Source organism: Zalophus californianus, chromosome 1, assembly GCF_009762305.2.
Source record: "Zalophus californianus isolate mZalCal1 chromosome 1, mZalCal1.pri.v2, whole genome shotgun sequence".
NCBI lineage: Eukaryota > Metazoa > Chordata > Mammalia > Carnivora > Otariidae > Zalophus > Zalophus californianus.
In genome coordinates, this window is record NC_045595.1 from 69,964,614 (window position 1) to 69,989,921 (window position 25,308).

The 25,308-nt window shown below is 39.8% G+C and overlaps 2 protein-coding genes across 7 annotated transcripts in view; both read right to left on the bottom strand.

The window, feature by feature from the left end:
- Positions 1-25,308, bottom strand: part of ULK4 (unc-51 like kinase 4) — a 604,302-nt gene that overhangs the window by 453,557 nt on the left and 125,437 nt on the right. The gene's annotated exons all lie outside the window — the stretch shown is intronic.
- Positions 21,892-22,549, bottom strand: LOC113917717 (biogenesis of lysosome-related organelles complex 1 subunit 4-like). Its single transcript, XM_027585664.2, is given in 2 exon segments — positions 21,892-22,119; positions 22,121-22,549. Coding segments are annotated over 2 exon segments (657 nt in total).

Here is a 25,308-nt window from a genome sequence, read left to right on the forward strand (position 1 = left end):
TTTCTGTAATGTCGTTTTCTAGTTTTGTTATAAGGGTAATGTTGAAACTCAGAGAGTGAATTTGGAAGCTTCCTTCTATTTTTTTGGAATACTTTGAGAAGAAAAAATAATTTTTATTAGCATGATGCAATAAAACTAGAAATTAATAAAAGCACCAATACTTCAAAAGATCCTTATACCTGGAAATTTTTCTCTATACAAGCCAAAATTTAAAAACTTAAAAATATGGGATACATTTAGAACAGCAGTCAGAAGAAAATACAACCTGTAAATATATTTGTAAATGAAAATGGAACAAAAATATGAGAACTAAATTCCCAACACTGAAACTGAAAAAAAATAATAAAATAAAAATGAAGAAAATCAAAGAAAATAAAGATGCAAACATAAGGTAATAACATAGAAAATAGAAAAAAAAGGCAAATGATAAATAAGTCAAAATGCTGGTTTTTTGAAAAATAACAAAATAGAGAAAGCACTAAGAAAAAGGGGAGACAGCAAAGATATAAAAAAAAGTAAAAAAATATAGCGGCATGAAAGTCAGCTGTGTTCTGTGCAGAAGCAATTCATATTTTACTACTCTATAATGTTCTACTATGTGAACACAGAAAAATATACGAATCCATTCTACTCCTGAACATTTGTGTTGTTTGGAGTTTGGGACTATTATGAGTAAAGCTGCTATGGACAATGTCATGATACATTTATGTATCTTTTTGTGAACAAATAACGTATGTATTCACTTCTCTTGCATATATACCTGAGAGCAGAGCCTCTAAGTCAAGAAGTAGGCATCTCTTTAGCTTTAATAGAGGCTGTCAAATGATTTTCCCAAGTGGTTGTACTAAGTTATTCTTCACTAATATATGAAAGTTGCATTTCCACATCTTTCCCAACACTTGTTATCCATCTTTTCATTTTATCTAAAGTTTTAACTGAGTTTAGAGCAAATACAATGAACACAAATGACAGTCAATTTAGGAGAAATTTCTAAACAGTCTAGTATTACTTTAAAGCCAAAATTTATGAGTAAGATAACACATCCCTTATTCTAACTCAAAAGGAACTAAAAAGGATTCACGGCAATCTATATACACATAGATTCCATATAAGGAGATCTATATTTAAATAGATTTAATTCCCTGACAAAGAATACAACATAAGACTTTAGTATAAATAAAAAATCAAGAAAATGAAAATGTGTATTAACTTAAAGAAAATAGTTATAAATGGTGAATACTCCTGCTAAAGATTTTTATGTATATTAAAATGCATCTTCTTAAATTTTAAACACTTAAATTTTTTAAGTACTCATAGATTTAGCATTTATGCATTCAAGTCTAAAACCATTATGCCAAAAATATAATTGGTGCTTTCTCTTTCTTTTCCACATGCCTAGGAAAGTAGCTAAATAAAACTGAAAACTCCATAGTTTTCACTCTATTAGGTCATGAAAAGATGAATTCCTTCAACAAAGAATAACAAAAATACAAACCTTTTAAGAAAAAACTTGAGAAAAATGTATGACTTAAAGAAAAATAGCTTTTGATTGAGTGATAAGAGAACTCTTGAACAACTGGAGTGGCAGCATAATATACAGACTGGGAAAGAACTTGGAATCAGGAGCCAAGCAAACCTGACTAACAAATGCCATATTCCTTGACAAAATAACCTCTCTAGGATTCTGTTTCCCCAACTTCAAAATAAAATGGAGATGATTACACTGACATTTTTACAGGATTGATATAATGATTGAAGGCTTTTTGCCCAACTTAAAAATGCTAAAATAACTAAAAATACTAAATAATGTATTTTCCATACAATTACTAAAACATATAAAGTGCTGCAAGAACTAAAGTTTTGAAATGTGTATGGGAAACATAAATAAAACAATAGAAAGAGGAAAATAATCAGAAGTATATTTAAGACTTTAGCAAATAAAAAAGATAGACTATTCATTTATCGAGATTCTTACTTTTCTACTTACACTAGAAAGACTCCAAATGTGTTGTTAAAAATTTCAATTTAAAGAAGGGGTGGGGGAACAGCCTTATGATACGTCTGTCGAAATAAATACATAATCTTGGAAAAAGTATTTGAAATATGTACAAATCACTTTTGCCAATAAAAAATTTATGAACACTCCAGTCAAAAAACACATGAACTAGCAAACAACTGATAAAAGAACTCTAAACTGCCTAACAAGGAAATAAATCTTCCACTCTCACTAGTAGGCAAAGAAATGCAAATTTCAGAAGAATAAGATTCCAACTCATTGCAAAGCAGACCAGCAAAGATGAAAATGGATGGCAGCCAGTGTTGGCATGGTCATGGATAAATGGATAAATCTTAAATAGAGCCCATATGAAAATAATGTTATTTTGTGAACAAATAACGTATGTATTCACTTCTCTTGCATATATACCTGACAGCAGAACCTCCAGCTGGGAGGAAAGTAAGTTATTTCTCAAAGGCCTTAAAAATGTTATTTTCTTCTGACACAGCTGTTACAGCTCAAGAAATTTCTCCTAACAAAGTGATGAACAAATGAGCTTTATGTACAATAATGTTTGCTGTAGCGGGCGCCTGGGTGGCTCAGTTGGTGAAGCGACTGCCTTCGGCTCAGGTCATGATCCTGGAGTCCCGGCATCGAGTCCCACATCAGGCTCCCTGCTCGGCAGGGAGTCTGCTTCTCCCTCTGACCCTCTCCCCTTTCATATGCTCTCTAATAAATAAATAAAATCTTTTAAAAAAAAATGTTTGCTGTAATATTGTTTACATGACAGAAACAAAAACAAGCAACAATCTTAATATCCCCAAATAAGGGATTTGTTAAGTAAATCATAACTGTAGCAAAGACTGTATCTACCCCACTTCCCGTTTCATTGTCTTCTTTCATGGCAAACACTAACAACACGCTTGGTGGGTGGAGGTGTATAAGGGGCACTACAAGACTTCCAGAGCCAGGTCAGAAAAGGCCAGGTGGCCTCTGCCTGCTTCTCTTAGAAAATACTTTTTTTTTTTTTAAGATTTATTTATTTTAGAGTGAGAGAGAGAGCACGGCAGTAGGGGGGTGCAGAGGGAGAGAGAAGAGAAACTCAAGCAGACTCCATGTGGAGCATGGAGCACAATGTGGGGGCTCGATCCCATGACCTCAAGATCACAACCCAAGCTGAAACCAAGAGTCGGATGCTCAACAGACTGTGCCACCCAGGCATCCCTCTCAGAGCACTTGTGGAACCCAGCCACTATGCTGTAAGGAAGCCCAAACAACCTTCAGAGGCCCACGTGGAAAGCAAATGAGGCTCCCAACCCACAGCCCCAGTGGGGTGCCCACTGAATGGCTAGCACCAACTTGCTGCTCATATGAATGAACGAACCATCTGGAAAATTTATTCTCCAAACCCACTCCATCTTCCCAGCTAACACGGCCTTGCTGGAATTACAGATTTGTGAGCAAAATGAATTACTGTCCTTGTGTAAGCCACTATGTTTTGAAGTAGTTTGTTAGAGAGGGAAGATGAGTGAAATACAGCTTAAGTATATAATGAAAGATGAAAACTTTCCAGGCATAAAAAAAATTGTGTACAGTAATAGCCATAATTTTAAAACACAGAAATGCCCACAAGTAAGTGATGAGGTCTAACGTATTTCTTCTTGGTGTAGTGGATGCAGCCATTATTAACAATCTTGCAAAACTGAAATAATTTATGATTTTGATTGGGGAAAAAAACTAAACTATAACAAATACTAAAAATAAAAAATTATATACTAGATTTGTTTGTAACACAGTAACTCTGAGTCCCTTGAGAAGATGCAGTATATTACAGACTACAATTTTGGATCGAGGCCTAAAAACATCTCGTGCCCTAAATAAATTCTCATTTAGTCATATCTGAAATAAAATGAACAGTCTGATTCCCTACCACTAACTGCCCAGGACTCCAGAATTAATCTTAAGCAACATGCACCACACCTCTAGAACAGTATTAGTCTTAGAACACTTGAGGATGGAAGATTATAGGCTGCAGGCAAAGACTCAGTGCCAAGGATGAATAATCAAAACTACCTTTAGAGAACCAAAAATGACCTCAGGTCACTTCAGTTTGCAGTCCACTATGCATTCAGCTCTGATTTAAATTCATCTTGCCATTCAGCTCAACATACCTAAATATTACATGTGGGGAAAAAAAAGCAGAAGCCATGTAGGTCTATAACCAAACCACAGCAAGACGAGTTTATGTCCAACAATCAAATGGTACTTGGCAGTGATTTCACAGTGGACAGATCTACCTAATGAAGATGAGATGATGAAATATTCAGAAAGCTAGGAATTGGTCCAAATATGTGAAGCTTCCAGAGCAAACAAAATGAAACCTTCATCAAAATTCAGCAAAAGGATAAAACATCCCTCTACTACATCCCATAAAGACAAAACTATTAGATAAATAAAAATAATGATGAGGTCGAAAACTTCAAAATTTTCTCCTGCAAATCTCAAGAGGGAAAATTGATCTGCTTCAATCAACTGTCACAGGTAAAAATCAATGAGTACAGCCTAGCCATCAACAGATAATAGCCTCAAGGAAAACAGTGAGAAATCACGGACACGATTTTTTCCTGTTTAATAGCAATGGAAATAAAAAAATGTACTGATTAAATCTCAAATTGTTTTGGGGCTACACTTTCCTTAAAGTTTAGCCAAGTATCTAACTAAACGTCTCACAAAATACACTTATTAATGTAGACGGACTAAAAATACCACAATACAAACTCATGGTCTGATGAATATGCAGAAATTACCATCTTTTAAATGCTTAATTAGTGACCATTGAGTCAGTATGCCTAGTGACTCTGAGAAGGAAAAAAAAAAAAAAAAGCCTGAGAAAGCTTAGCATTCAAAATTTCTAAATTTTACATGCACAAAATAATTCAGTGATCTTTCTTGGTACTTCCAAATAACAGTGGTCTACAGCTTCTGGTTTATTATTAATTGCTATTGTGCTACTTGGGCAAAACATAAAACCTGAAGCAACGACTTCAGTCAACCTAGTTTGCCAAAATAAAAATGGACAGCAGCTATTGTCAAAATAAGGCAAAAAATTTTCAGAAGACAGTATTTCTAGTCAATAACACTCAGAAGGAAGCCGTTCTTACCAGTGAGCATGAACAAACTCACCTGTGCAATATGCTATGCCTTTAAAAATTAATGTGTAAATCTTTAACCCCCAAAGCATATAAAGTCCAAAGGATGCATTACTGATTATCCAGCTACAAGGTACATTCGAGGTCACTTACCTTAGGAAAAACATAACCCAGGCAGACGTTTGAATCTATGTAACTTAAACAAGTTGATGTGAGTTTTCAAAGCTCAATTAACTGAAATACAGCAGAGTTCCAGGAGTTTCATATGCTGTCAATTTTCTAACATCAGCAATCAGACACTGAGTTTCTATGATAAGCTTTTTTTTTTTTTTTTTTTTTAAAGATTTTCTTTATTTATTCATGAGAGAGAGAGGGAGAGAGAGAGAGAGAACCAGGCTCCCAAGGAGCAGGAGGCCCGATGCGGGACTCGATCCCAGGACCCTGGGATCATAACCTGAGCCGAAGGCAGATGCTTAACCATCTGAGCCACCCAGGCGCCCAAGCTTTTTTTTTTTTAAGTCACACCAGTGATTTATTTACAAAGCAGTTGACTAGTTTATTGTAACTTTCATATACTTACCCCTTTTCATATACATACATAGGCATGTATTTACATATATGTGTGCATATGGATGGATGGAGGGAGGGAGGGAGACAGTCACTGCAGGTTTAGAATGACATACTATGCTATCAACCTGATTCTCATTACTTGGCCTTAGCTTAGTCAAACATTATTTGGTTGTGTGCAGTTCATTCTCTGATAGAAGCCTCAGGAAGAGTTCACAGAAACTGATCTCTTCCATGTTCACACATCTACCTGTGGTTTTTATAACAAAGACCCAATGTAACTGAATATAAAATCCTTGGCTAATATCTTTTCTTAAAAATCTTAAATGCCTTAGGAATAAGTGGAGCTGTATTGTGACATCAAGGGTCACTATGGAAATGTCTGATGCCAGTAAAATTGTTGTTTCCTTAAAAGTGACTTGCTGAGATTTAAGGTCCTTTTGCCTAGATGCTCAAAGGAGTTTTCTTTAAAATGTCATCGTATTGCTATTGTAGAATGATTTTCCTAGATACGCTGTGTGTCCCTTTGATTTGTCCATTCAAGTACCCTTTACTCAGGAAAGTGTTGTCTGGATCGTAGTTTTTAGTATTTGTTCTGTTTCAATGATTTAGTTTTCTTCTTTGTATGTTGGATTATCTTTGTCTCCTCTATATCCAAGACTGTCACTGGGATACTTTTCATCTTTTTTTTTTAATTTTTTTATTGTTATGTTAATCACCATATATTACATCATTAGTTTTTGGTGCAGTATTCCATGATTCATTGTTTGTTCATAACACCCAGTGCTCCACGCAGAACGTGCCCTCCTCAATACCCATCACCAGGCTAACCCATCCCCCTACCCCCTCCCCTCTAGAACCCTCAGTTTGTTTTTCAGAGTCCATCATCTCTCATGATTCGTCTCCTCCTCTGACATACTCCCCTTTTCTTCCTCTCCTGTTATCTTCTTCTTTTTCTTTTTTCTTAAAATATGTTGCATTATTTGTTTCAGAAGTACAGATCTGTGATTCAACAGTCTTGCACAATTCACAGCGCTCACCGTAGCACATACCCTCCCCAATGTCTATCACCCAGCCACCCCATCCCTCCCACCCCCAACCACTCCAGTAACACTCAGTTTGTTTCCTGAGATTAAGAATTCCTCATATCAGTGAGGTCATGTGATACATGTCTTTCTCTGATTGACTTATTTCACTCAGCATAACACCCTCCAGTTCCATCCACGTCGTTGCAAATGGCAAGATCTCATTCATTTTGATGGCTGCATAATATTCCATTGTGTATATATACCACATCTTCTTTATCCATTCATCTGTCGATGGGCATCTTGGCTCTTTCCACAGTTTGGCTATTGTGGACATTGCTGCTATAAACATTGGGGTACACGTACCCCTTCGGGTCCCTACATTTGTATCTTTGTGGTAAATACCCAGTAGTGCAATTGCTGGATCGAACGGTAGCTCTAATTTCAACTGTTTGAGGAACCTCCATACTGTTTTCCAGAGTGGTTGCACCAGCTTGCATTCCCACCAACAGTGTAGGAGGGTTCCCCTTTCTCCACATCCCCGCCAACATCTGTCGTTCCCTGACTTGTTAATTTTAGCCATTCTGACGGGTGTGAGATGGTATCTCATTGAGGTTTTGATTTGGAGTTCCCTGATGCCGAGCGATGGGATACTTTTCATCTTAATCTTAATTTGATTTTTTTTTTCACTTTTCTCCTTTCTATTCCTATTATCCTTGTAAAACAAAAGTGTTAGCGCCTATTTCCCTTTGTGTTCCTTTGTAAACTGTCTTCATTACTGCTTCTCCCCTTATTTTGGAATCTTTCCGGAGATAACATCATCTTTTTGTACTTTTCTACAGCCCAGTCCCGTCCTCCACTCTCCTATTTCCAACTTGTGCCGTTCTTCCAGAGCTTCCATGCCAAATTTTCTCATTCGTTTCAGTTTTTTTTTAAATATTAGGTCTGAAAGTTTTCATAATGCTTTGTGGCCATGTTTTTATTACTAATCCTCCATTGTCCAGGGGGATGTTATTCAGAACCACTTATTCTTACCTTCCTATATACTCTTTTACACTATCTTTTCATGGATTTTTGACAACAACCCTTTTGCTTTATTGGTGTCTGAATGAAATGGATTTTCTTGTACTTTCGAGAAGGAGGTTCTACTGTGGACAGTGAGGAGAGACCAGGATAACTTGTTATTTTTGTGATTTGAGGGCTCTTTCCTCTGCTGTGACTCTGAAATGTTCACACATATGGCCTCTTGGAGTGAACTCCACAGCACCTTCTCAGAGCTGCCTTATCCAATGTCCTCTACATCTTTTCTCTCAGGGTTCCCGCCATATTTAATGTGCATTCTAGTCCTGGTTTGTCCAGCATGCAGTGCTCTCCTGGGAGAGAGTTTTTCTTGGGTATTTCTGAAAACCTGGAAGGGCTTATGTTACTCTTGCCCACCCTGGTCTCCCCAGTCTTTCTGTACTTAACCACACACTAGAACTTATGAAGTCTCCCCGACTTTCAAAGACTAATCTAAGAACCGCATGCCAGGTTTTCCACTTCGGAAAATGAGTGAGGAATTTTCCTCATGTGGTGTATATATACAATGGAATATTACTCAGCCCTCAACCACTCTCATGGTTAGAGAGTGAGTACTTGCTGGAAATTCTTGTACTCCCCAGTTTCTGGGACTGACAGAATGCACCTTCTCCTCCTCTCCGCAACCTCCCAAACAGGTGCTGACCCCACACTGCCATTCACAATTTCACCACACGCACTCCTATTCTGGCATTTGTGGAATAACTTGACACCTTTATGAGGAGATCTGAGGAGGTGAAAAAATTCTATGTAGCAGCAACATTCTTCCTCCCCAAATCTACCCCAACAGGAACACATTATTTTATAATGTTTACCTTTGAGTTTTTCTCAGTTTCAACAGAATTCATAGGCAAGGGGCTATGACGTTGATTCTGCCATCTGAATAATCCTGTCAGTAAATTATAATCTAAAATCAATTACAAAGCGACAATCTCAAATATGGACTATCTGACAAGCCGACAAGCATATAAATATTAAGTAACTATTTTAAGTGTATATATGTATCCTACTCAGAATCCACTCATTGCACCAGGTTGGCACCACTTGGAATAAGAATAAAAAGACCAGCAATCAGATCTTTTTATACCACTAAATAAAAGCTCCAAGGCCGTCCAAAACATGGGCCACAGCCCAAAAGACCAAAACAACGAAACAAGAAGGCATACACAAAAGCTGTGGCCAACCGCCCAATCACATCAGTATACCACAAGATCCAGTGTTAAATAACTCAAGCATTCCACATAAGCAATACACCTCTTCCCTCAGAGCACTCTTTCCAATCACAGGATAATTTTCCCAATTCTACAGAGTGCAATGCTGCCACTGAAATGTGTAATACATATGTGAACTTTTTTTTCATATGTGAATTTAATAGAATGATACTTCCTGAATCACAAGGCAGAAGGGTATCTGGTAGGCTTTTAGATGGCAAATACTATTTTTGAAAGCTAAACTTCTTTAAAGAAATGTTTTTTTTAATTAACTTCAAATTCTCCCCTTAACTAAACCAGTATGCCTAAAGCCAACCATGAAGGCCTGCAAATTGAAAGAAGAGGACTAATTTTGTGATGTTTAGGACAGAATAAAAAAGGATAAGAACACTTTTTCTTATATCCAAAACAAGTGATACTCCAACTATTAACACAGCTTGTCACAAAAGAAGACATTCACTCCCTGGCTCCCTTAAGTGAGCCTACATCACGTGCCATCTCGTTCCATCTCATTCCATCTCATACATGGGGTTGGGATAACTTGTTATTTTTGTGGTGACATGGGTCTCATCCTTATATCACGTTCCATCTCATCTATCATAAAGTACCACATTACCAACTTGCCAGAATATTTCCATTAAACATAGGTGGTAATGTTCAAAGTTAGTTCGTTTAAGAATCCATACTATTTTCAATGAGGTGATAGGGCTCCTAAAACCCTGTATATTGTGAGACTGTCTGTAAAGCTTTAAGAATAATAGGGGGAAAAAAAAATCCAGTCAAGAAATGGGCACAAGACATGAACAGACATTTCTCCAAAGAAGACATACAAATGGCTAACAGACACATGAAAAAATGCTCAACATCACTCATCATCAGGGAAATACAAATCAAAACCACAATAAGATACCACCTCACACCAGTCAGAATGGCTAAAATTAACTGAGGAAATAACAGATGTTGGTGAGGATGCAGAGAAAGGAGAACCCTCCTACACTGTTGGTGGGAATGCAAACCGGTATAGCCACTGTGGAAAACAGTATGGAGGTTCCTCAAAAAGTTAAAAATAGAACTACCCTATGACCCACAATTGCACTTCTAGGAATTTATCCAAAGGATACAAACAGTGATTTGACGGGGCACATGCACCCCAGTGTTTATAGCAGCAACATCCACAATAGCCAAACTATGGAAAGAGCCCAGATGTCCACTGACAGATGAATGGATAAAGAAAATGTGGTGTATATATACAATGGATATTACTCAGCCATCAAAAAGAATGAAATCTTGCCATTTGCAATGACACGGATGGAACTAGAGGGCATTATGCTAAGTGAAATAAGTCAGTCAAAGAAAGACAAATACCATATGATTTCACTCATATGTGGAACTTAAGAAACAAAACACATGAACATAGGTGAAGGGAAGGAAAAATAAAATAAGATGAAAACAGAGAGGGAGGCAAACCACAGGAGACTCTTAACTCTAGGAAACAAACTGAGGATTGCTGGAAGGTGAGTGGGGGATGGGTATTAAGGCAGGCACCTGACATAATGAGCACTGGGTGTTATATACAACTGATGAATCACTAAATTCTACCCCTGAAGCTAATAATACAGTATATGTTAACTAAACTGAATTTAAATAAAATGTTTTAAAAAAAAATACGTTACAGTGTTTCTACCTTCAAGTTTATTTCTAAAGAACAAAAGGAAGCTTAGAATCACAAATGATACCAAAACTCAATAAATGTAAACTAAAAGATGTATTTCATTGGTAGTCATATTGTTAGTAAACACCAGAATTTTTTTAAAGATTTTATTTATTTAAGAGAGAGAGAGAGACAGAGCGCACAAGTAGGGGGAGGGGCAGAAGGAGAGGGAGAAGCAGACCACCCCTACTGAGCAGGGAGGTGTGGGGCCTGATCCTATGACCCCGGGGATCATGACCTGAGCTGAAGGCAGATGCCCAACCAAGTGAGCCACCCAGGTGCCCCAACACCAGAATTTTTGAAGAAAGAATTCTTGCACTTCAAGAAAAAAAAAATCACAAATGAGTATCTGCGAGATGTCACCATGGTTTTCCTTTCAGACCATACCGCAAATAGTAAAAAGTATCCATGTGGTAGGCAGACTATCACACCTAACACCATAGCCACAATCAGCACACACACAAGGAGAAAACTACCAAATGTTCCCTAGAGATCATGAGAAACCTCAAAAGTGAAGAAAATGTAAATTATAACTTGAGTGCTGTAACATGAATCCTCTCATCCAAATTATGAAACATTTCAAAGATACAGAAAAGTGATTTTAAAAATCCATTCAACATTATCGAATCTTAATACTTAAAAAAAGATAAACCCAAATTCCTTCTACTTATTTTATTTTTTTTAAGAAACAACATATTACAGAGACACAGCTGAAGCTGCCACCCTCCCTCTATTACCAAAAGGCACTCTCAGAACTCTGGTGGTTACAACAGAATTATGTACCCATAAAAAATAAATATTTTTGCATATTTTAAACTTTGTGTATGTTATTCTTTTGTCCATATCTTTTTCAGCTTACCTTTTTCACTCAGTTTTATTTACGAGATTATCCAAATCAATACATTTTCAGTCTAGTTAACTCATTTTTACTTGCTATGTATTGTTCCATCATATGGATATATCACAATTTAATTTCCAAATCCTTTGTTGATTGACTTTTACATCGCTTGCCACCTTCTGACACTACAAAAATTCTGAGACAAATACTCCGTTCTTGTGTACAACTGTACAAGAATACGTTCCTAATGGAAATATTTATTGCTATGCTATGTGCATCTTCAACTTCACTAGAGAGTATGAAATAGCACTCCAAAGTGATTATACCATTTTACCTAGGAGGGTTCCCAGTGGTCTATACCAACAACTCTGTCAGACTTCTATATTTGCCAACCTAAAGTGTATGAAACTAACTCATTTTAACCTTCATTTTATTCATCAACATTCAGTGTGAGCTTTTCCCAACATTATGGATCACTCTAGTTTCCTCTTCTATGAACTAAGTCTTCAGAGCCTATGTTCATTTTGTCTTGTGTTTTCCTTTTTACACATAGGCTATTTTTTACATGCTGGATATTAAGCCTTAAGAAAACTTCCCCTAGAGCAAGGTCACAAAGATAGCCACTTATATTTTCTTTTAAAAATTTTTCAAGTTTTCACATTTTAGTCTGAAAATGTAAGAAAAGAGACCTAAGAGCCAATTATCTTTCAAAAGCAGAATGGTTGACTAAAAGGTGGCACATCCACTATGAAGCACTGTTTTTAAAAGAGTTGGGGGGGGGCACACACAAAGAACATATCTATTAACAACAATGCAGTGATCTCTGAAATATATTACCAAGTAAACAAAAAACAAGGTACAAAATGGCATATGCTGTCCTTTAGTCTAAAGAAGGGAGAGAAAAATACAACACCCACCAGAGGTCATTTTAGAGTCAACTAGACATACCGATGCAAAAGACGACCATAGCTCACATTTTCAACCAGTTTGCTCAGAAACCAGAACTTGCTGGGAAGGCAGCATCAGAAGTTGCTCTGGCCAAAGCCTACCGAGCACAGCTTGGCATAGTAAGAAAAGAGCCACACTGGGTGGGTATGAGGGTCACCCTCGCTTAGAAGCTTCATACCCCACAGGCACCAATCTCTCTTGTAACAACTTCACAGATGACAGGTTGGTCTTAGGTTTCCAGAAACACAGAGCTGGAAAGTTAACTGAAAGTACAATTCTTAAACCTTTACCCATAGATAAATATAGGACCACTGTGGGGCAGGGGGTGAAGGTAGATAAAATGAAAGAGATAAATAATATATCTATGAAATAACACATTAATAAAAATTTTAGAGATATAGAGATAAATACACTGATATAATACATAGATATAAGGAGAGAAATAGAAAGATACAGGGAGAGAGACATAGATGCTTATATTCGATTTTTTTTTAAATATTCGATTTTTTTTAAATATAAGATTTAAACAGATACTAAAAAAAAATGTTTACATTCGAGGCAGAGCAAGATGGGGGAGGAGTAGGAGACCTGGATTTCCTCTGGTCTCAGGAATTCAGCTGAATACGGATCAAACCATTCTGAACACCTACGAACTCAACAGGAGATTGAAGAGAAGAATAGCAACAACTCTCTGAACAGAGAAGCGACCACTTACTGGAAGGTAGGACGTGCGGAGAAGTGAATCTGAGGCGATATTCGGGAGGATAGACAGCGGGGCTGGGAACCTCGACGGCCGCTTCTAGGAAGTGATAGAACCGCGGAGCACAAAATCGGAACTTTTAGAAGTCGGCTCCACTGAGAGACCTCGCTCCAGTGGCTGAGCGGGAGGTGGAAACCTCACGGGACAGTGTGGTCTCAGGACCCTCGGGGGTCAGAAAGACCGGGGGTGCCTGAGTGCGGCAGAGCTCCCAGGTATCGGAGCGGGGAAGCCGGCTGCAGAGACGGAGCCGAGGCGCGGGCTCTCAGCTCGGGGTGGCCATAAACTGTGATCCGCGGCAGTCGGGCCACTGCTCCTCCAGCAGGGACCCAACAAGCGGCAGAGCCGGGGAGACTCCCCTTCCTCCCCGGGGAGGAGCGGTGCGGGAGCACACCGCAGGGATCTGCTGGGTCTGGAGACTCCACACGGGGTCGGGTGCCAGACATAGAAACGCTCGGTCACAGGCCAGGTGAGTACAGAGTGCGGCCAGAGACCGGGGAGATGGGACTGACTGACCGCTTTTCTCTGGGGGCGCACTGAGGAGCGGGGCCCCAAGTTCTCGGCTCCTCCGGGCAGAGATTGGGAGGCCACCATCTTCACTCTCATCCACCAAAGCTGTACCAAGAGCTTGCAGGGAACAAAAGCTCCTGAGAGCAAACCGGAGCAGCTTGCTTAGCCCGGACCGACAAGGGCGGGGCAATTCCGACTCCGGCAAAGACATTTGGGAACCACAACAACAGGCCCCTCCCCCAGAAGATCAGCACGGACAGCCAGCAAGCCAAGACCAAGTTTACCGATCAAGGAGAAAGGGAGAACCTCCAGGGCTAGGCGAATACTGCACAGAGAATTCATGGCTTTTTTTACCATGATTCATTAGTTTTTCAAAGTTAATTTTTTTAACTGGTTTTTTTTATTTTTTCTTTTTCCCTTTTCAACCAACATCTTATCAATCCCTTTTTAAAAAAAAATTATTTTTCATTTTTACAGTCATATTCTATCCCTTCATAGTAGTTACCCTTATTTTTGGCATATATATATAAGTTGTTCTCTCTTTAAAATTTTGAGATACAGTTTCTTCTAACAGATCAAAATACACCCTAAAGCTCTAGTGTATGGCTTTGTTCTAGTCTCCTGCCTCATCACATTCTCTCCCTTTTTTTTTAAATCTTCTTTCTTTCTTCAAACAACTTCTTATCAATTCCTTTTATAAAACCTTTTATAATTTTCATCTTTGCACTCATCTTCCATCCCTTCATTGTATCAACCCTCATTTTGTACATATATAAGTCCTTCTTTCCTTACAATTTTAGGAGGCACTATCTTCTAAGACACCAAAATACACCCAAAATCTAGTGTGTGGCACTGATCTATGCACTACCCTGATCATATTTGATCATATTCTGTTTTTTTGTTGTTTTTGTTTGTTTTTATCTTTTTCTTTTTTCTTTTCTTTCTTTTTTCTTTCTTTCCCTTTCTTTTCCCCTGGTTTCAGGTCTTTTCTGATTTGTTTAGAGTATATTTTATGGGGACGTTGTTAACCTGTTAGCATTTTGTTCTCTAATTCATCTATTCTCCCCTGGACAAAATGACAAGACGAAAAAAATCACCTCAGCAAAAAGAACAAGAGGTAGTACCGTCTGCCAGGGACCCACTCATTACGGACATTAGTACAATGTCGGACCTAGAGCTCAGAATCATGATTTTAAAGATCCTAGCTGGGCTTGAAAAAAGCATGGAAGTTATTAGAGACACCCTTCCTGGAGAAAAAAAAGAACTAAAATCTAACCAAATCGAAATCAAAAAAGCTATTAATGAGGTGCAATCAAAAATGGGGGCACTAACTGCTAGGATAAATGAGGCAGAAGAGAGAATTAGCAACACAGAAGACCAAATGATGGAAAACAAAGAGGCTGAGAAAAAGAGAGATAAACAACTACTAGATCACAAGCGCAGAATTCGAGAGATAAGCGATACCATAAGACGAAACAACATTAGAATAATTGGGATCCCAGAAGAAGAAGAACGAGAGAGAGGGGCAGAAGGTATATTGGAGCAAATTATAGCAGAGAACTTCCCTAACGAGGGGAAGGGAACAGGCATCAAAATCCAGGAGGCACAGAGAACCCCCCTCAAAATCAATAAAAATAGGTCAACACCCCGACATCTAATAGTAAAACTTACGAGTCTCAGAGACAAAGAGAAAATCCTGAAAGCAGCTCGGGAGAAGAGATATATAACCTACAATGGTAGAAAAATTAGATTGGCAACAGACCTATCCAGAGACCTGGCGGGCCAGAAAGGACTGGCATGATACCTTCAGAGCACTAAACGAGAAAAATATGCAGCCAAGAATACTATATCCAGCTAGGCTCTCACTGAAAATTGAAGGAGAGATAAAAAGCTTCCAGGACAAACAAAAACTAAAGGAATTTGCAAACACGAAACCAGCCCTCCAAGAAATATTGAAAGGGGTCCTCTAAGCAAAGAGAGAGCCTAAAAGCAGCATAGACCAGAAAGGAACACAGACAATATACAGTAAGAGTCACCTTACAGGCAATACAATGGCACTAAATTCATACCTTTCAATAGTTACCCTGAATGTAAATGGGCTAAATGCCCCAATCAAAAGATACAGGCTATCAGATTGGATTAAAAAACAAGACCCATCGATATGCTGTCTCCCATCGATATGCTGTCTGCAAGAGACTCATTTTAGACCCAAAGACACCCCCACATTGAAAGTGAGGGGGTGGAAAACCATTTACCATGCTAATGGACACCAAAAGAAAGCTGGGGTGGCGATCCTTATATCAGACAAATTAGATTTTATTTTTTTTTAAAGATTTTATTTATTTGACAGAAAAAGACACAGTGAGAGAAGGAACACAGCAGGGGGAGTGGGAGAGGGAGAAGCAGGCATCCCACTGAGCAGGGAGCCCAATGCGGGGCTCGACCCCAGGACCCTGGGATCATGACCCGAGCCGAAGGCAGAGGCCCAACGTCTGAGCCACCCAGGCGCCCCTCAGACAAATGAGATTTTAAACCAAAGACTGTAATAAGAGATGAAGAAGGACACTATATCCTACTTAAAGGGTCTCTGCAACAAGAAGATCTAACAATTGTAAATATCTATGCCCCTAACATGGGAGCAGCCAATTATATAAGGCAATTAATAACAAAAGCAAAGAAACACATTGACAACAATACAATAGTAGTGGGGGACTCTGACAGCCCCCTGACTGAAACGGACAGATCATCTAAGCAAAAGATCAACCAGGAAATAAAGACTTTAAATGACACACTGGGCCAAATGGACTTCACAGACATATTCAGAACATTCCATCCCAAAGCAACGGAATACACATTCTTCTCTAGTGCCCATGGAACATTCTCCAGAATTGATCACATCCTAGATCACAAATCAGGTCTCAACCGGTACCAAAAGACTGGAATAATTCCCTGCATATGTTCAGACCACAACGCTTTGAAACTAGAACTCAATCACAAGAGGAAAGTCGAAAGAACTCCATATATTTGAGTTCTTTGCATCCTACTAAGAATGAATGGGTTGGGGCGCCTGGGTGGCTCAGTTCGTTAAGCGACAGCCTTCGGCTCAGGTCATGATCCCAGGGTCCTGGGATCGAGCCCCGCATCGGGCTCCCTGCTCGGCAGGAAGCCTGCTTCTCCCTCTCCCCCTCCCCCTGCTTGTGTTCCCTCTCTCACTGTGTCTCTCTCTCTCTCTCTGTCAATTAAATAAATTTAAAAAAAAAAAAGAATGAATGGGTCAACCAGGAAATTAAATAAGAATAAAAAATTCATGGAAACCCATGGAAATGAAAACACAACTGTTCAAAATCTTTGGGATACAGCAAAGGCAGTCCTGACAGGAACGTATATAGCAAGACAAGCCTTTCTCAAGAAACAAGAAAGGTCTCACACCTAAAGGAGCTAGAGAAAAAACAGCAAATAAAGCCCAAACCCAGCAGGAGAAGAGAAATAATAAAGATCAGAGCAGAAATCAATGAAATAGAAACCAAAAGAACAGTAGAACAGATCAATGAAACTAGGAGCTGGTTCTTTGAAAGAATGAACAAGATTGATAAACCCCTGGCCAGAATTATCAAAAAGAAAAGAGAAAGGACCCCAATCAACAAAATCATGAATGAAAGAGGAGAGATCACAACCAACACCAAAGAAATACAAACAATTATAAGAACATATTATGAGGAACTCTATGCCAGCAAATTAGATAACCTGGAAGAAATGGATGCATTCCCTGAGATGTATCAACTACCAAAATTGAACCAGGAAAAAAGAGAAAATCTGAACAGACCTATAACCACTAAGGAAATTGAAGCAGTCATCAAAAATCTCCCAAGAAACAAAAGCCCAGGGCCAGATGGCTTCCCAGGGGAATTCTATCAGACATTTCAAGAAGAATTAATACCTATTCTCCTGAAACTGTTCCAAAAAATAGAAATGGAAGGAAAACTTCCAAACTCATTTTATGAAGCCAGCATTACCTTGATCCCAAAACCAAAGACCCCATCAAAAAGGAGAGTTACAGACCAATATCCTTGATGAACATGGATGCAAAAATTCTCACCAAAACACTAGCCAATAGGATCCAACAGTACATTAAAAGGATTATTCACCATGACCAAGTGGGATTTATCCCTGGGCTGCAAGGTTGGTTCAACACCCACAAATCAATCAACATGATACAATACATTAACAAAAGAAAGAACAAGAATCATATGATCCTCTCAATAGATGCAGAAAAAGCATTTGATAAAGGACAGCATCCTTTCTTGATCAAAACTCTTCAGAGTATAGGGATAGAGGGTACATACCTCAATATCATAAAAGCCATCTATGAAAAACCTACAGCAAATATCATTCTTAATGGGGAAAAGCTGAGAGCTTTTCCCCTAAGGTCAGGAACACGGCAGGGATGTCCACTCTCACCACTGCTATTCAACATAGTATTAGAAGTCCTAGCCACAGCAATCAGACAACAAAAAGAAATCAAAGGCAACCAAATCGGCAAAGAGGAAGTCAAACTCTCACTCTTTGCAGATGATATGATATTTTATGTGGAAAACCCAAAAGACTCCACCCCAAAACTGCTAGAACTCATACAGGAATTCAGTAGAGTGGCAGGATATAAAATCAATGCACAGAAATCAGTGGCATTCCTATACACCAACAACAAGACAGAAGACAGACAAATCAAGGAGTCGATCCCATTTCCAATTGCACCCAAAACCATAAGATACCTAGGAATAAATCTAACCACAGACACAAAGGATCTATACTCAGGAAACTATAAAATACTCATGAAAGAAATTGAGGAAGACACAAAGAAATGGAAAAATGTTCCATGCTCATGGATTGGAAGAACAAACATTGTGAAGATGTCAATGCTACCTAGAGCAATCTACACATTCAATACAATCCCCATCAAAATACCATCCACTTTTTTCAAAGAAATGGAACAAATAATCCTAAAATTTGTATGGAATCAGAAGAGACCCCGAATAGCCAGAGGAATGTTGAAAAAGAAAAGCAAAGCTGGCGGCATCACGATTCCGGACTTCCAGCTCTATTTCAAAGCTGTCATCATCAAGACAGTATGGTACGGGCACAAAAACAGACACATAGATCAATGGAACCGAACAGAGAGCCCAGAAATGGACCCTCAACTCTACGGTCAACTAATCTTCGACAAAGCAGGAAAGAATGTCCAATGGAAAAAAGACAGTCTCTTCAACAAATGGTGTGGGGAAAATTGGACAGCCACATGCAGAAGAATGAAACGGGACCATTTCCTTACACCACACACAAAAATAGACTCCAAATGGTTGAAAGACCTAAACGTGAGACAGGAGTCCATCAAAATCCTAAAGGAGAACACAGGCAGCAACCTCTTCGACCTCAGCCGCAGCAACTTCTTCCTAGAAACATCGCCAAAGGCAAGGGAAGGGCAAAAATGAACTATTGGGATTTCATCAAGATAAAAAGCTTTTGCACAGCAAAAGAAACAGTCCACAAAACCAAAAGACAACCGACAGAATGGGAGAAAATATTTGCAAATGACATATCCGATAAAGGGCTAGTATCCAAAATCTATAAAGAACTTATCAAACTCAACACCAAAGAACAAATAATCCAATCAAGAAATGGGCAGATGACATGAACAGACATTTTTCCAAAGAAGACATCCAAATGACCAACAGACACATGAAAAAGTGCTCAACATCGCTCGGCATCAGGGAAATCCAAATCAAAACCTCAATGAGATATCACCTCACGCCAGTCAGAATGGCTAAAATTAACAAGTCAGGGAACGACAGATGTTGGCGGGGATGCGGAGAAAGGGGAACTCTCCTACACTGTTGGTGGGAATCCAAGCTGGTGCAGCCACTCTGGAAAACAGTATGGAGGTTCCTCAAACAGTTGAAAATAGAGCTACCATACGATCCAGCAATTGCACTACTGGGTATTTACCACAAAGATACAAATGTAGGGATTCGAAGGGGTACGTGCACCCCAATGTTTATAGCAGCAATGTCCACAATAGCCAAACTGTGGAAAGAGCCAAGATGTCCATCGACAGATGAATGGATAAAGAAGATGTGGTATATATACACGATGGAAGATTATGCAGCCATCAAAAGGAATGAGACCTTGCCATTTGCAATGACATGGATGGAACTGGAGGGTGTTATGCTGAGTGAAATAAGTCAATCAGACAAAGACATGTATCATATGACCTCACTGATATGAGGAATTCTTAATCTCAGGAAACAAACTGAGGGTTGCTGGAGTGGTGGGGGGTGGGAGGGATGGGGTGGCTGGGTGATAGACATTGGGGAGGGTATGTGCTATGGTGGGCATTGTGAATTGTGCAAGACTGTTGAATCACAGATCTGTACCTCTGAAACAAATAATGCAATATATGTTCAGAAAAAAAAAGAAGAAGAAGATAGCAGGAGGGGAAGAATGAAGGGGAGTAAGTCGGAGGGGGAGAAGAACCATGAGAGACGATGGACTCTGAAAAACAAACTGAGGGTTCTAGAGGGGAGGGGGGTGGGGGGATCGGTTAGCCTGATGATGGGTGTTAAAGAGGGCACATTCTGCATGGAGCACTGGGTGTTATGCACAAACAATGAATCATGGAACACTACATCAAAAACTAATGATGTAATGTATGGTGATTAACATAATAAAAAAAATTTTTTAAATGTTTACATTCAATGCGTAAAGAAGGAAACAACTGAGGAGGGTAGAGATGGAAAACAGTTTCCTCTGAATTGATTCTTTGTAAACTGACATTAAAACCGTATCAACAGGGCACCTGAGTGGCTCAGTCATTAAGCGTCTGCCTTTGGCTCAGGTCATGATCCCAGTGTCCTGGGATTGAGCCCTGCACTGGGCTCCCTGCTCAGCGGGAAGCCTGCTACTCCCTCTCCCACTCCCCCCTGCTTGTGTTCCCTCCCTTTCTGTGTTTCTCTCTGTCAAATAAACAAATAAAATCTTTAAAAAAATAAGAAAGAAATCTTAAAAAAAAACATGTCAACATTTTACATAATTATAAAAAAAATTAAATCAAACTTTTAAAAAGCAATCCCCTCAAATCGAAAAGAAAATGATACTTAAGGGTATATTATGTTGGTGGTTTAAGAAGACAAAAAAAAAAAATTATTTGAAAAGAATTTACCACATACTAATCTGACAATACATCGAGTTAGATATACCCTAAGCACTAAAACAACGGCACAAAAATCCTAGGTTGTATTCAGAAATCATAACATTATTAATATCACTGTTACTCTGAGACTTCTATAAATATTGTAAAGCAAATAATGTCAATAGAAAACAAGATTTTTAGCTTAAGAGAAAGAATTACTCATATAAAATAAATTAGGCAAAATACTGCAATTGGAAATACCAGTATGAACAGATGTATTTTTTTTCCAATAAAATTTAAAATTTTTATTGATACTTAAATTATAAACCAAATGTTAGGAACCACATATAGACATGTTTGCTGTGGACAAATTAAGATTCGGAGGGCCTACTTTCAAATACAACTTCAGAATTAGTTGCAATAAATCAAGACATCTTCTCAGAATCTGTATGATTTCCTTCGGTTTACAACCCATGATATGCAAAGTTTAATATAACCTGAAATAACTTACCATCTACCCTAAAAGCTACGGAAAATGGAATCGCTATTAGGATCGAATAACAACAAAACAAACATTTCAGCAGTTTTTCTTAAAAGTATAAAATATAGAAACTTGGAAAAGGTAATACTGTTGGTTGAGCTGTAAAACCTATAAAAACAAGTTTTGCCACAGCGCACAGATAAACTCATTCATTTGGCTTCCCCGACGCCCCCGCCCATGCAGCCGTCAGTTTAGCACTGGAACACACAGAAAACCACACATCCTGATGTGAAGTCATGCAGACAGTGAGAAACAAGAGTGTGCAAAAGATAGACACGCCATACTCCCAACACCGTGGATGTCTACAGCGGACTTCCAGCTGACTCAGCGCCCGCAGTAACCTCAGACAGCGTCCCCTGGCAGTGCTGGCCGGCGGACTCAGATCTGGGGTCTCTCAATGCAACAGGGAAAGTGGTCTTCGGTCCGGAACAGGACGGGCGGCTCGTAGCCACTCTGCTGCGGCCTGCTGGAGGGCGCCTTGTTGAAGAAGGAGGGCACGCTGATCGTGTGCAGCAGTTTCCTGAAGGCGCTGGGGAAAGCGCCCAGCTCGGCCTCCGCCCTGGCCACCTGCTCCTCCATCCTGGCCACGCTGGCGCCAATCAATCCCCACGAAGGCCTCGAGCCAGTCGATCTTGCTGTAGACCTGCCGCATCTCGGTGGCCTTCACGTAAATGCGAGGCACACCCTCGCTGACGACGTGGGAGGAGTCTCCGCGCAGTATGTCCAGCATGCCCACGAACTCGTCCACTCTGGTGAGCAGGTCCTCCAGGCTGGCGTCCAGGGCCTCGACCTCGGGCCGCGCCCCGGCTCCCGGCAACAGGCAGGCGGCGCAGCCCGCGGCGGCGCGACGCAGCAGCGGCACATCGCGGCCCGGCACGCCCAGCTCTAAGCCCTCGTCCTCCCACGGCCCCGACGCGCTGCTGTGGCTCTGGGACACGTTGCCGCTGTCCCCGCTCCAGGCAGCTCCCTGGAGCTCGGCCTCCTCCTCCGCCGACCCCTCGCACGGCGGCCCACCACCCGCGGGACGATCCTCCATGGCCCGCTACGGCCGGGCTGCCCGCCCCTGAACAGATGTATTTTTAAAAGAGTTATTTCCTGGCTCTTTCTGCTGGGAATGCCTAGAAACAAAAACCAACCCAGTAGCAGTGAGTACTCCAATCAGATTGTGGTCTCTAAACATTATTTCCCACTAGAGGAAACGGGGCTCTTCAGAGGAACAACTGGTTCCAGATGCAGAGCAGAAAACGTGCAAGAGAAGCCTAAAACACACTGTTCCATCAGAAGGCAAGAAAGTAAAGACTATTGAATTTCTGACAAAAGGACCCAGGAGGCCACTTATGGAGGCTTCCACTGGCTAAAGCAGCAACACTATCAGTACTGAAAACATCATCCACAATGGAAACACACCAAAATATTAAAATCTGTGAGTTCATAAGGGAACTGAAGTATCCTTTAAAGTCCCAGTCCTAAAAAGTAAGTCTTTGGAGACTGCCAGGGAAACCAACTCCTGATTCCAAAACCCGGTAAATAAGTCAATCTTACATAAACTATTCCTCAGAGTAACCACACAGGTGATAAGAGCTTTTTTTCTATAGAGCAATTTCGATTAATACATGAAGTCAGAATGACAATATATATTTTCACCCATACCAAAACAATGTATCTCAGCAATTATCATTGACACCTGCTAAAACCATTACAAGGAGAGCTGGTGAGGAAACTTAAAATGAGTAGACCGGAAGTGACACCACTGCTCATTCTTTGTATGGGAAAAGGGAGAGCCAAGTCATCCATGTGTGCCTTCTGTTATGAAAAAACACACACCACTGGGGCGCCTGGGTGGTTCCCCAGTTAAGTGCCTGCATTTGGCTCAGGTCATGATCTCAAGGTCCTGGGATCCCCCAGCTCAACACCCAGCTCAACTAGCAGTCTGCTCAGCAGGAGGCCTGCTTCTCCCTATCCCTCTGCAGCTCCCCCTGCTTGTGTGCTCTTGTGTTAGTTTTCTCTCTGTCAAATAAATAAAATCTTAAAAGCAAAGACAGGGGCACCTCGGTGGCTCAATCGGTTAAGCATCTGCCTTCAGCTCAGGTCATGGTCCCAGGGTCCTGGGATCACGCCCCATGTCGGGGCTTTCTGCTGAACAGAGAGCCTGCTTCTCCTTCTGCCCCTCCCCCTGCTTCTCTGCATGCACTCTCACTCTCTCAAATAAAATCTTTAAAAAATAAAAAACAAAACAAAAAACCACCACCAATGAACTGTCTTCAAAAAAAATCTAATTTGGATCTGATCAAACCTATAAATTTATACAAGAAACACAGGAGCAGCAGTTTAAAGGACACAACACTATGTTGTTTCTAGATTCGATCAGTAAAATCCAAACATGAAAGGCCAATGAACTCTGTTTTCCTTATAACAGATTCATTTCAAGGACTAAAAAAGTAAAAAATTAAAAAATGATAAGGGGATCTATAGATTTAAAGAGAATTAAGAGACAAGTTAACCTGAATTAGAAAGGAGATATACAGACCTTGATTTGATCCTGATTCAAACAATCTAGAAAATAATCATTGATGAGCCAGTCAAGTGAACTCTGACTGGATATATGGCTGCATTAAGAACCTATTCAAAAAAAGCCAAAAACCAAAAACAAGAAAACCCAGGGGGGGGGGGAGAAAAAAGAACTTATTAATCAGTTGGTGTTTAATAATATTGTGAATATATCTATTTTAAAAGATTGGTATCTTCTACAGATATAGATGAAATAATTACAAATGATATGATGTCCATGTTTTGCTTCAAAATAATTCAGAGGCAAAAGGGGTGTGTAGAAATGAAGTACAAGTGAAGAGGGAGCAAAGATGAGACGTCATCAGCATGTACTGAAAATTGATGCTGAGGATGATGGGTATATATGGGCCAATTACATTGTTCTCTCAATGGTTTTTAGGTTTCACTCTTCTTATTAAACACACACACACACCCTAGCGCACGCGCACACACACACACACACACACACAACATCCATAATCTACACCCCCCTGCACACGCAAACCCTGCACATACCCCCACCCCACACACACCCTGCATACACGAACCCTGTACACACACTGCACACTCACCATGCCCTATACACACCCACACACACATACCTACACCCCACATACATGCACAAACCCTGCACACACACACCCCAAACTCCATACACACACATATATCCCCACCCCATACACATATGCTACATACATACATACATACACATACACACACACACAGACTCCAGTCCCCTGATAACCAGGCTGTGGCCCCATCACTCTCACAGTAGCCCTCCCAATTTTCATTTCATCTTCAGTGTTAGCTTCTGCATCTTGCTATTTTCCTGAAAATTCAGTCTTGTCCCTGCAAGGACAAGTCAGCCATACTGGCAAAAACAGATACCTTTTAAGATTCTGTTATTGTTCTGATCAGATTTCTAAATTCCATAACCAGTCACCTTCTATCAGACACCCTGACGTTACAAGACATAGATTTCATAATTAGCATGATTTCTAGACCAAAGTAACAGAGCCACAACTTTCAACAACCCAGAAATAACTCACTGTGGTTCAGTGAATGTAAAAGACAGAGATTATGAAAAAAAGAAAAAGAGAATTTACCAAGTGACCTCTCAGTATCTGGGCTGAAATTTTCAAAGACAGAAAAGTAAATCAAAAGGAATGATGGGATTGTAGCCATGCACTTAATACTGCCTGAAACCAAAACATTTTGGCAGATGTGAGAGACACATAATCTGGGTGC